At 37.8% G+C, this 13036-nt stretch overlaps 1 protein-coding gene across 1 annotated transcript in view; it reads left to right on the top strand.

The window, feature by feature from the left end:
- Nucleotides 1–12835, top strand: part of MTBP (MDM2 binding protein) — a 31721-nt gene extending 18886 nt beyond the window's left edge. Inside the window, exons 17-22 of the mRNA XM_010577122.1 lie at nucleotides 2567–2662; nucleotides 5938–6204; nucleotides 7462–7708; nucleotides 8837–8950; nucleotides 10663–10728; nucleotides 12800–12835. Of these exons, the coding sequence (XP_010575424.1) occupies nucleotides 2567–2662; nucleotides 5938–6204; nucleotides 7462–7708; nucleotides 8837–8950; nucleotides 10663–10728; nucleotides 12800–12835 (826 nt within the window). The remainder of the gene's footprint in view (nucleotides 1–2566; nucleotides 2663–5937; nucleotides 6205–7461; nucleotides 7709–8836; nucleotides 8951–10662; nucleotides 10729–12799) is intronic.
- The last annotated feature ends 201 nt before the right edge of the window (nucleotides 12836–13036 follow it).

The raw sequence follows: 13036 nt of genomic DNA, 5'->3' as shown, positions 1-13036 counted from the left end.
CCATACTCAGAACTGATGTAGGGGAATGTGAGTAACGACCAAGTGAAAGTCTCAGAATGGCCTAACTGGATTTGAGTTTGTAACTTGCAACATCCTTGCATCACGTGCCTGCCAGTGAAATCACTGTTACAGTCCTCCAGTCAGTTTTGCTATTTAGTTCTTTCAGAATCTGAAATGGCTGGAGATGATGATGTTGGTCCTATGCATTTAAATAACAAAATAATCACCTAATACACAAAAGTGTGCCAGTAGACCTTTGCCATGGCTATGTTACAAGCTGCTTCTACCATATGTGTCCATTTCTAAAGAAGTCTTTCTAGCAAAGCAGAAGTTACTGTGGCAGAACTTTAATTTAACTGGTGTGATTTCTTTCATTCAGTGGAGGGGATACTAGGTGGGAAGACAGAAGTGTAAAAAGGCAATAGCTGAGCCTGTTTAACTGTTTGTGTCTCATGTCATGCTGGCCCAGCATTCCTGTCTATATTCTTATGTGGTAAAGTGCTTAAAGGAAGCTTGTCTACTCTGACTGCTTTGCAAGTATTCCACCCTTAGTGTGTCTGCTTGTTAAGTCTTAGTTTATTAACCACTACTTTTTCAGCAGGAAGATCGATACAAGGAGTTAATGGAATAATTTTCAGGATCTGAACATCTGTTAGAGTTAAGGCCAACCTATATAAGAATCAGATAGTGTTTGTAGAAGCAGAGCCTGTGCTATTTGTGCAGTCTGTCATAGCCTGCTAGGTAAGCAAGACAATCTTTGTAGTCACTAGAGTTATATTTGTTGACCTTTTTAATGTTGAATAATATAATATATAATGGAATCACTGGATACAGCCCTCAGTCCTTTTTTAAACTTCATTATATGTAATAAATTAAGAGTGCTTGTGAGAGGGAAAGGTTCTGTAGGATTTTGGAGATTTCTGTAAAATACTTATTGGAGTTTTGAAACTAACCTAAATATGTTCTGAGCAGAGAATTCAAGCAAGTTAGAAAATAGGCAGTGAAGGTTGAGAGTCTCCTACAGAGTTCTTACAGATGATTTAGGATTTTGGCTATAATGTAAAATATTTTTATTCCAATTAGTTGTGTGGAAAAGAAGTGAATAATTTTTCACTACAAAAATGTTTTTTTAATCCCTGAATTTTCAAAAGCCTCTAGGGAATCTTTATAGCATAGAATACTTTGATTCTCTTGAAGGATTTGCCTGGATTTCTGCCACTTATCATGAGAAAGTATGATGATGAAACCTTTGCTTTGTAGTACATTAATGTGAGTCACTCTCATAATACTTAGACATCTTGCTTATCTAAGGGAAGTATAAAGCCAAAATCAAGATACTAGATAATAAAGCAGACTAAATGTTTTTGCTTGAAGGCTACAAGGTCTGCCAATGACTTATACTGTACGTATGTATTCTGCTTAGTCCAAAAAGAAACGAGAAAACCTCTGAAAATCCATAGCTAGATTGTTGTCTGGGAGATGGTGAACCAATTCCCTTTCTGACATACCAGGTTGCTGCTACTGTTGTGTCCAGCAGAATGCTGGACTCCTAGCTGCTCGCCCCTGCTGGCAGGTGCTCTGACTAGATTCTCTGCAATGTTTAGCAGCTTTGCACAGTAGATGTTCAAGCGCAGTGACTACAGACCCAAAGATTTTCCTGACCAACAGAAGGAAAAAAGAGATTTTATGACAGACTGGTGAATTAAAGGTGTTTTCATTTGTTTTCCATGTTTGAGCTTAGAGGCGTGGTAGATTAGAGTTTTGGCTGACGGTCTTTCTAAACTACCATCTTGCTAGATTCAGTATCACATCTTTCCTGGGTGTTTTTTCCCAGATAATTCTTCTAGTGGTAATGGTGCAGAGGCAGTCAATGTGAATAAAACTTCAAGCAATGTGTAAGTTTCAGATACTGCTATATCTTGCCTTCATCTCTTCCCTTTAGAGAGAAATGTTATGTGACTTTACAGGGTATGCTAGGATCTGGCAGCAAGCTCCTGTCTGTCTTTCTATGGTTTATTCTGTTGAAATACTTTCAAATACATTCATATGATTTAGTTGCAGACAGTTACTGGCTGGAATTCAAACCTCACAGGAGACAAGTGGTTAGTTACAAAGCCTGGGAAAGGTAGAGACAACAACTGTTGTTGTTAGGTGAGACAACTTGAAGCTAAAGGGAAGAAATTCACTGATTATAGCACTGGATTGAGAAATGGGACGTCAGTTCGCAGTTCCTCACAGTTCATTCTACTACTCAGGTATCCCATTGTGAAATGGGGTGACAGTTGCCTGATTTTATTAATAAATTATTCGGAGCAGTGACCTCTAAACTGCTTGAAATGTCTAGGAGCGTCCGTAATAATAATAGCTCAGCAGGTATTAGTTAGTTGAACTTAAATTCTCACTTCAATAAAGATTTAATTTTCTATTGATGTGTACCCCAGGGGCTTAGCTACAAGACATGCTGTTTTGGTCTTCCTATGTCAACACATTTGTTTCTGACTTCTGGAAGTATAATTTATCCTGATTGTAACTCGTTAAAATAGAACTGTATTTTTTTTCCTTTCAGTGAAAACGCATTCCTTCTGACACCAGAGCTTACTCCTCGGAAACTCAGAGGTTTGCCTTTTGAAAAAGCAGCTGGATGCCATTATCATGGACTTGAGTAAGTTTCCTGGCTTCTTTTCCCAAAATTATTTTTCGGCTTCCAGTCAAGGTATAATTAGAAACATTTCAAGCAAAATGAACATTAATTATGGAAAACTTTATGTATCCTTTTCCTTCATTGGAACAACTTTGCACATGCCACCTCTCCTTTTCTTACCTTTATTTTATTCACTGGTTTAAATTGCAACACTCCTGCCTTGATGGTAATGTAAAAACCTGTAAGTTTTTTTCTAAGTTGTACTGCTGTAGCTATTCTCAGTGTGTCTGAAAATGTTAATTCAGAATTAGAAGTGGCAAGAGGAAGAGGGTTCATTAGTACATATCAAGTCCCTGGAGCAGCACATGTGTGAACTATATACATAGTTTCTACTTTGATATTAAATTGTAGGCACTTTCAGACTGATAGTCACGAGGTTTGAGACCTGCTGTGAAGCTGCCTGTATGTTCAGGGAACCTGAAAACAACGCCAGCAAGCAAGTGTTAGTGGTAAGAATCTTCAAAAGGATTGATATGTTTAGGACTGTATTTAGTCCCAGACAGCCAGTGTTAGTTATTTGTTATTGAGGAGAAGAGGAAAAGGACATACACAAACACTAGAGCAGATAATTCAGCATAACTCTTCCCTGCAGATAGACTCTTAGTCTTAACACAGTATATATTAAGAAATGCACTGGATACCAAGCGTAGGCAGTTCAGTCTTCATGCAAATTTCTGCCACCTCCTAAATTCACATTTTCAGATTATCAGAACGCTAATCAACTGCACAAATAGTTTGGTTAAGTCCGTGTTTTAGGTAATTTTAGCCACGTTCTCTAGGGAAGTGAAGCAGTCATTCTATCTGTTCAGCTATCTGTTTCTTCTCTTTTTCTGAGTGATAACTCATGAACCTGGTAGCCTTTTTAGGTTTGTAATGAAAGGCACAGAGAGGCAACTAGGTAGATTGGAGAAATGCAGATTTGTACTCCCAGGTGTGGGAAGGAAGCACTTGGCCATTGTCTGTTGGTATGTGGTAGCTTACTGACCAACCTGACTTCAGCAGGGAGCGTGGATGGGGATTCAAATTGGGCACCGCACAGCTTGTGCTGTCTCTCCTCATAGCAAAACGTGATGGGTAGAGACCACAGCGAAGCATGGATATTGTGGAGAGGAGAGAAACTCTGGCATGTTAATATTACAAGGGGAATGTGCTAGCAATAAGGGAGGGAAGCGGTAGAGTGAGATGGTAGAAACTATTGTGAAAGGGAGGAACCCACAGCTGTACAACCAGAATATATTGTAGCAAGAGTATCATATGGTCTTTTGGAGCAGATGTGTTTTGCACCATGCAGTTGTGATTGCAGTTTCCATCTGCATAGCTGTATTTATATTTGGAAGTAAAGTCTTGTCAACAAAACCAGGAGTAGCAGTTATGATTAAATCAAATTTCTGGTGTAATGAACCTGCGCCAAACACTTGAATCCTGTGTTGCAAGGAGAAAGTAATTGCCGTTAAAGCAGAGTGAGTAAAATGGCAATTTAACTTCTAAAGATAAAAACATTTTTATCTTTGCAGGGCATGTGATTACTCAGAGGTCTGAGAATATAAATAAGGAAAATTAAATACCTTGAAATTTGTAAGTTAAGAGAACTTACTCTTATCAGATAATGAATTTATTTCTAGTGGAAAGTCTTACTCAGCTGTAGAAATGGATTCACGGGTCTGTTATTAGAGAAGTGATTTTCTCCCTGAATATGAAAACACTCCAGAAAAATCAGATCTAGCAATTTAACGTGTCTCTGTGTTAAGAGATAAAAGTAGAGAATATGTCTAGAGTTTCTAAGAGTAGGAAACATTGCTAAGTAGTTTGGAGGGTGGGCTGAGAGATAGCTCACATTGTTCAGAAAGTTTGTTAAGAAAAGGATGGAATAATACTGGATAATACTGTTGTCTTTCCCTGTGTAGAGGTAATGTAAGTTACTGGGCGATGAAGCATTGGTCTGTTGCAGGGAATCTTGGAAATCATTTACACAAGAGAAAAGTTAGTTAAGATGCATTTTGTATTGTAATCTCATGAGTATGTTTCACTGAGTTAGCACTGTTCATTTGTTCTCTTCCAGCTCCACTTCATTTAATACAGTTTCTTCTTTTGATTTGGTTGATTCTTTGTAATCAACAGGAAGCTGGGTGCTTGTTCAGTGACACTTTTGTATTTTTAGCATTTAAAAAATGTGACTTTCTCATATAGCAGTGCTTATCTTAGACAAAGCTAAAAGTTGCATTTCCAGAAGAGTGCAGTTAGCAAAGAATCTGTACGAAATAGCATTTAAAACACTTACCATGCCCTGTCTTCCTCATACTTACACTCAGTTAATACAATCTCACAGCAACCTAGTTTTTGGCACAACCTGGCTCTTCCTAAAATTATGTCTATCCTTGCATTTTGGGATTCCTGAAGTACTCATAACTTGCAAATTATGTGTATTGTACTTCGGGATGTTTTCTTCAGGAGTTTCCTTTGTGATTCTCTTAACGGCATATGCACTGAAGAAATCTTGAGTTGTTTGGTTGGTTTGGTTTGGCTGGGGATTTTTTGACTAGGAATGTTGCATTGTCCCAGGAAGAAGTGGAGGCATATTGTATGATCATATTATCGTATTAGACTTTATAATTTTATGTAATATAACCTGATATTTTCTGGGTCTCAAAGTTTTGGTGGATGCTTGCAACATCTGAGGTCTGAAGATACTGTATCCATTATGGTATGCTGGGTTCATCATGTATTTGGGTTCTGAGTTATCCTCATTGCTGTTTTATTGGAGTTTCACACTGGTTAGAATGTTAACAGGGGTAATATCTGTTAAGTACAGACTGAATCTGAAAAACAGTACAATCTAAAGTAGAGAGAGACTGGTGATACAAATGTAACAGAGCTGACTATAAGGAGCAAATAATCCATTGTCAGCATCCTAATCCATCACTTAATTGTTCAAGGGAAAAATTCTGCTAATGTCCATGGAAATCTTATTTGTAAGACCACAGGGTAAAGACTTACAAGTAGTAATATGATTCAGCTTCTTCATTGGAGTTAGACTTAAATATAGCTAAATCCATCAGGCATGTGTTAATTTACTGGGCTGTTTTAAGGTATCTTTCAGAACAATACACCAGTCCAAACAAAAAGAGTTTTGGAGCTTATATGATTGTCAAAAGTAAGTTGTTCTGGTTTTGGTCTTTTTCTGATTGTAATAAAGCAGAGACTTCCTCTCACAGATTTTTCACCAATTACAATTTTAGATATTGTCTAGATAACAGAAGAGCCTTAGAGAGAGATGTGGGATACGCTGAACTTCAAACTCGTCTTATTCGCTATGAAACTCAGACTACTTGCACCAAAGAGTGCTGCCCTGTGCCGATTGTCTTGAGCCCTCTCCCATCCCCTGCAGTCTTGTCAGAGCCTGGAAGTGTCCCTGATGGAGAGTCTTTACAAAGTGAATTCAAAACAGAGGCATCAAGGCTAAAACGCAGATCAAAAGACTTGGATTGCTTTTATCCCAAGAAAAGGTAATGCACTGAATAAAATAAATTCTAAGGATGAAATATTTCAGTAGTCTCTTGTGAAATGCATCTTTTCTTTCATCTTGAAATGTTTTTAGTGAAGCTATCTAGACAAATGTTCTAGTTGTTTAATCCTCTTCTGTAGGTTCTTTTCTTTTTTTTCTCAAGTGTGACCTTTTATTGATAGCATTAGATTAATCAAAACCATGCAGCACAGGCAACTTTTATTTAAGAGATTTGGGGTTGTGTCTTGCAAAGTCTCAAGTGCCTTTGAAAAGATGACAGATAGCCTCATCTAGAACCAAAGCTGTCAGTGCTGTTGCAGTGCAAATAAACAACTAAAGGTTTAGAAAGCCAAGCACTGTACAAACAGAATAATTGAATTCCTAATCCAAAGGACTGCTGGTGTAAGATGACCTACGAAAATTCAAACTTATTGTCAGCCTTGTTTATTAAAGTCTTTTCTGGAAGTCTAGTTTTTAAGACTTCCCTTTGTACCTTGTCCTCACTCTGAAGATGCAAACTCTTTGCGTCAATAAAAAATAACTGCTATGTAACACTACTTCTGAATTCACTTTTTACTGTAATACTTCACTTCTTCCTTCCTCCCAGTTTGATACCCTTTGCAGTCTAATCACAGTAAGCCTTTAACAGAGGTGTGGTTTTAGGAATATCGGTGTCTTTTTGCAGCTTACTGAATAGTGGAAAAGAAGATGCAATTGTACTTAGCACTTCATAAATTGGAGTTTCGGAATTACCAACGCTCTTACAGTTGAAGGATCAAGGAATACAATGTTCCAATAGAATTGTAACGCTCAACTTCTCATAGTTAAAGATGAGTTGTGACATTCCTGTAGGGCAAAAAGAAATTAGATAGTTTCAAGAAGCTTTGTCTTATCCTGAGACTGGAGGCCATCAAAGTCTACTCTTCCCAGCTATCTAGATGAAGGGTCCATATGCAAACTACCCCTTCTTCCAAAGAGTTTTGCTTCTTAGTTATCTTCTTTCTTCAGTTTGTTTCTAGATTTTTTTTCAGAGGTGCAATGGGTCTATGTATCAGAGACCAAATCAGTCAGTAAAGTGTTCTTCTAATACAAAAAAATGTTACATAATAGAATCCTGTCTGCTGTTTTCAGATGCTGTTTGTAAGAATGTACAGTACTTAATACTCTTAGCAGCAGCCTCTATAGCAGACAGAAAGGCACCAAAAGAGTAAGTACAAAATCTAAAAGTTCTTTTTATCTTTTTTTTTTTTTTTCCCAGGCTAACCAAATCTGAGAGTACAGATTCCCTCCTCTCTCAGGCAAGCGGAAGTAGTGGGAATCACTATACAGCTACTGTAGCGAGGAAGTGCTCTGAAAGATCAGTTTCTTTAGCTTCGATGCCTTTGAAACAGCATGGTCAACCCCACAAAGTAACCACTAAGGTTGTCTCAGCGAGTTGCATAAGTGCAACCGAATCTGAGACTTCAAAGCCAGCTAAGGAATCGAGATCCCAGAAACATACAAGGGTAAAGGTCTATGTTGTTTGCTTAGTGAAAAAGCATCTGCTTAACTTCTTTCCAGGTTACTTTATTTTTTGAATGTTTTAACTGAAAGTGAACTGTCTTCACCTCTTTGTTGTTATTAAATTTCATTCTGTTCACTTGCATAAGTGAATCCTGAAGGCACTGAGGAGAGTGCAGCAGAAACAAGGAGTGAAAAAGTATGTAAGGAGTATTATATCATGCCCAGGGAATTAAGGCTGAAAGAGATAACTAGGAATAAAAAAGGTATGGATATAATGAGTAAGAGTTATGAAATGTAGAAAATTAATATAAAATCTAAGGGCACCAAAGAAATATCTGTGCCAGAAGGGTCAAAGCCGTTGTAGAACAACAGACTATTCTGAGAATAAAAAAATATTCCAATAGTTGTTCAAGTCCATGAATTGAGATAACATTTAAATACTTTGGTACAATAATTTTTAATTAATAGCCGTATATATTAGGAATGCCACTTTTAAAATAAAGTACACAAAACTGTTTCTGGCTTGGTGATACTAATTTTAAAATTATCCCAGGGTGCTAGAGAGGACACTGCATGAATGTTGATGTTGTACTGTCAAAGGCAAGTTGGGATGACCCAAGTAAGCGTAAATTGGTGTGACTCATTCAGACCTACAGCAAAGTTTAAATTTCTCTGATATAAAGAATGTCAGAGTAAATTTTCTAATCTGACTGTAGTGTCTGATTTTTTTGTATTATTATTGTTTTTCAGTATGGATGTTTCAAATGAGAATATCAATGTAAAGGAAAGTTTTATATATATGGAGAAGAGAAAACCCAAGCCATTACCCATTTTTTTCTGTCTTCCAAGCCCCATGTGAATATACACTGATTCTTTACATTGCTTTGTCATGTAAGCATTCCCTTAATTTTTTGAGATGAAGGAAATGGAAATAGATTGTTAATAACTCTGCCCAAATTTGGTCAGTGGGTTGATGGCATTTGGCTGATGGATTAATGACAGAGGCAAGATCAGAAAAGATACAGTGTTCATTTTGGTGTTTGTTTTTTTGTTTTTTTTTTTCTTCCCTTGGACAATTTTTCATGCCAATAATTGGGATAAACTTTTGAGTGTGTTTCTATTTTTCCAAGATGCTGAAGGAGGTGGTTGCTAAGACTCTTCAAAAACATGGAATTGCAGAGGATCACAAGTGCTTTGCATCATGCAGCCAGCGTCTATTTGAGATATCAAAGTTCTACTTAAAGGTAATTAGAAGACATGCTCTTACAGATGGTTGTTCTTAGTCAAGTGAATCCATTCCTGAATAAAACTTGAGATGGACCATGTGATATTCAGACTTGATTAAGCTAATGTTTCCTAGTGGCGTGTTAGTAGTGTGTAGAGTGTGTGGATAAACCTTTGGACTTGTTGGCAAATGCAGAAGCTAGTTTTACAGTATATTTTGGTGGTTGTTTGTTTAGTTTTTAAACCTTACAAAGCAGTTGTCTTTTATGTGAGATAACATGTTAAAGCAGTGGTCATGCTTATACTATATTGCTTCCTTAGCTGTTGTAGCTATCTCCCAGCCCTAGCTGTGACAGCTCAGCTTCTCACTTTTTCTAAGGCTATTGGCTTAATAGGTAGCTTACACAACTGACTCAGAAATTCTAGTTCCCTGACATGCTCACAGAAGTCCTTGTAAATGCATCGTAGATGTGCCCAACTACGTAACGCATACTGACTTGGCAGTACTCTGTAGAATTGCATCAACCTCATTTTTAGGAGAGGATGAGAATTCTCTCCACAATACCTAGGAGACTTTGTAAGTCAATGCTTGAGCCGATGTTACTTAGTCAGGGCACAAAATCAAGTTAAATTACAGTAGAGAGTATTTAAAAGCCATTGCTCACAAGCTGAGCTGCTGTTTCTGTTCACTTGCATGCGTTTAGCCCACCAGTATTTGTGAACTAACTCAGTTTAGTCAGCTTCAGTAAAGGTGATTTAAGCTAAATGAAGTTGCAGTTGAAGAGGGCTGAATGCTTACACAGACAATTAGAACATCTTGCTGATGAGCACCAACTTCTTAAGTAATTAGAACGCAGTTGTGCAGGCATTCTGTAAGCACTCCCAAAATCTCCCCAAAATATGCCCTGAAGGAAGATGATCTAATCCAAAATCAGGAAGGGCTGTGTGTAGGGATGAGTGAGTAGGGTAAATCAGATGGGTTCACAGTTCCATTCCAAGTAGAAGAACAAAAGGAAAAGTACTGCAGTGATTCTGTTCTTCAGAAAGCTGATCTAGAGAGAGCTGTAGCAGGATTTTTTTCTCCTGAGCATCTTGCAGCCCCAAGTCTGTAGGAGCCCTTCAAATCCTTTTCTGTGCTGTGTGCTTCAGAAGCATGATCTCATAGGTATCATTTTTCTTTGGAGACAAGTAGTAAATGAATTTTCTTAGCTTTCCTTTCTCTTTAGGCAAAGTTATGTGCTTGCTTTGTTTAAGAGAGTGGATTAGGTTGGGGTAATTGGACTGCAAAACAGACAAGCCATTCTAGGTTTTTCCTTTCTTGCACTGATTTTCTTTCTCTGTCCTCTTCGCTGTTCTTTGCCAGAACTCTGTATTGCAATCTAAGCAAACAGTTGACTTCCATGTTTATATAGAAATAAAATTTCAATCAAGATGTAAGAACTTTGAATGTCATTTAAGAAAAATTTCATTTCTGTGGGAGGTTAGGAAAAGCGTGACTCAATTGTACACTTGACTACTAGGTTTGAACTTCTGTAGGGAAAGCTGCAACCCATTGGAGTAGATTAGATTATTTCTTTCTTAAAAAAACCCAAACCAGTCAAGTAATTCTTCTGTGGTTCTGAACAAGGTGATAAAAGGGTAACATCCTCCCTGGTTATTAGGGCTGTTATGATCCAAATTAGAGTGAGCATATGAGTTTGCTTATTTCTGTGGCTTTGTGTTTCATATTTAGGATCTTAAAACTTCTAGAGGACTTCTTGATGAAATGAAGAAAACGGCAAACAACAATGCTAAACCGGTAAGACCATTTGTTTACTTGTTCCTGTAACTAGCCAAGGCTAAATGTAGCTGTGGCAGCTTGGCTGTAGGATAGTTTAGTCCGCAGCTTTAAGAGAGGAAGAGATGCATTCCTGTGGCTGTGGGTCTCATTTTGCTCTCTGATCTCACAAAAACTTTCTCTCAATCAGTAGTCCCATGGCAAAATTTCCAGTTGCAGATATTCAGGTTTTAGATGGTATTCTAGTTATAGCTGCCAATATGATATGCCAGAGTGAGAAATGGAAATGAAGGCAATAAATGTTTCCACATCACTGGAAAAAAAAAAGAGAGACGAGATTTTTCTTCATTTGAGAGAAGCCTGGATCATTAGGGAATTCTTTACTTGTGTTGGAGGAAATAACATTTCTTTTCAAAGGTTAGGAAGCAATAAAGGGATCTATAAAAGGAAATAAATTTCTTAAAAGAAGCAATGAAAATTAGTAATTTTAATCTTGGGAATAACTGTAAGCACAAGGGATATCAGATGAGCTTAGTTGTGCCTAAGGTGGGAGTTAGATGAACAGTTGCAGAGTAAATAGCAGGAGTAAATACTCCTGTCCTTCAGAAATTAAGTAACTCTGAAAAACAGACTGAAGTGAGTCCCTTATTTTAAAAAAAAAAAAAGTATCATGCATATTTACAGTACAGTTTTCAAAATCATAAATTAAATGGAAGGATTTGGACTGGGGTAGTTAAATAAGAAAACCCAAGCTCTTAAGGAAAACTGCTAGATCCCCACAAAATTTATTCTATGAGAGCAGTATTTATTGCGTTCTGTACTGTGTTCCCTTGTGAATTGCTTCGTACAGGTCATGAGGTTTCAAAAACTACATGGGTTGTGATGTTTGGTGTTGAACTGGGATATTGTGATGATACACTGTTTCTCACCACCATCTTTGCCTGGGGAGGTGTCATGGTTTAATCCCAGAGGGCAACTAAGCACCACACAGCCCCTCGCTCGCTCCCCCCCACAGTGGGATGGGGGAGAGAATCAGAAAAAAAAACCTTGTGGGCTGAGATAAAGGCAGTTTAACAAGACACGAAAGGAAGGGAAAATACTATTACTAGTACTAGAATATACAAAACAACTGATGCACAATACAATTGCTCGCTACCTGCTGACTGATGCCCAGCCAATCCCCGAGCTGCAGTGTCCCTGGCCAACTCCCCCCACTTTATATACTGGGCATGACATAGTATGGTATAGAATATCCCTTTGGCTAGTTCAGGTCAGCTGTCCTGGCTGCGTCCCTCCCAGTTGCTTGCGCCCCCCCAGCCTCCGCTGCCAGGGCAGTATGAAAAGCTGAAAAGTCCTTGACTTGGTATAAACACTGCTTAACAACAACTAAAACATCAGTGTGTTATCAACATTATTCTCATCCTAAATCCAAGCTACAGCACTATACCAGCTACTAAGAAGAAAATTAACTTTATTGCAGCTGAAACCAGGACAGGAGGCCAGTTGGTAGTTTTATGTATGTTTGCTGTTGGCAGAGGCATTAAAATTGGGCATCTCTTAAGCTGGCCACCTCTCCCTCTATTAGAGAATACTTTGAAACTACTTTATAAAAAATATGACTGCTCAGGACTAGTCAGTGGTCTGAACAACTACCCTGTTTGGGAAACAGCAGTAATAATGGTGGCAGATACAGCAGTGTACAAATTATTCTTTATCCTTTCTTTTACAGCTTGAGGAATTTTTTGTGCTGGCAACACTAGCTGTTTAGCATCTTGTGTGCACCTTGTTGCTAGTACATGGAGAGAGTGGGGTGAAGTAGCTCAGTTCAGGGAATCTAAAAATGCCTTTTTCTAAAGACAAAGCATTCTGTAAAATTAAATACAGTTCTTGGGTAATGCTGTATCCTTTCAGTTTATTAACAACTCTTTCTCCTTTTGAATGGATTACTTTTAAATCCTGTTTAGTAAAGACCACACAGGTGGTGATAAAGGTGGTGATAAAGAAAGAATTGATAGAGTGTATGAGATGTTCTTAAGTTGCTTTCAAGATCTGGAGTTACATAAATAATTTGTTTTCTTATTTATTTTCCCAGGTGATTGAATGGGTTTTGGAGAAGACTGGCAAGTAGAGGTACTGAACTGGTGCTATTCACATCTTCCTAAAAACTGCGGAGACAGAGCACTTCCGATTTTAAGAAAAGCCTTATACTGCCCAACGCAGGTGCACACATATTTACACACCGGAAGGACTTTGGTCAGCATAATTATGTAGACTCAATTCCCAAGCACAGTAGCATGTTTTAAAACTTTTTATACTGAAAGTTTTAATT

Source organism: Haliaeetus leucocephalus, unplaced genomic scaffold (assembly GCF_000737465.1).
Source record: "Haliaeetus leucocephalus isolate CR32 unplaced genomic scaffold, Haliaeetus_leucocephalus-4.0 Scaffold555, whole genome shotgun sequence".
NCBI lineage: Eukaryota > Metazoa > Chordata > Aves > Accipitriformes > Accipitridae > Haliaeetus > Haliaeetus leucocephalus.
The sequence above is the reverse complement of the archived record's forward strand: the minus strand, read 5'-3'. Positions and strand labels throughout refer to the sequence as shown.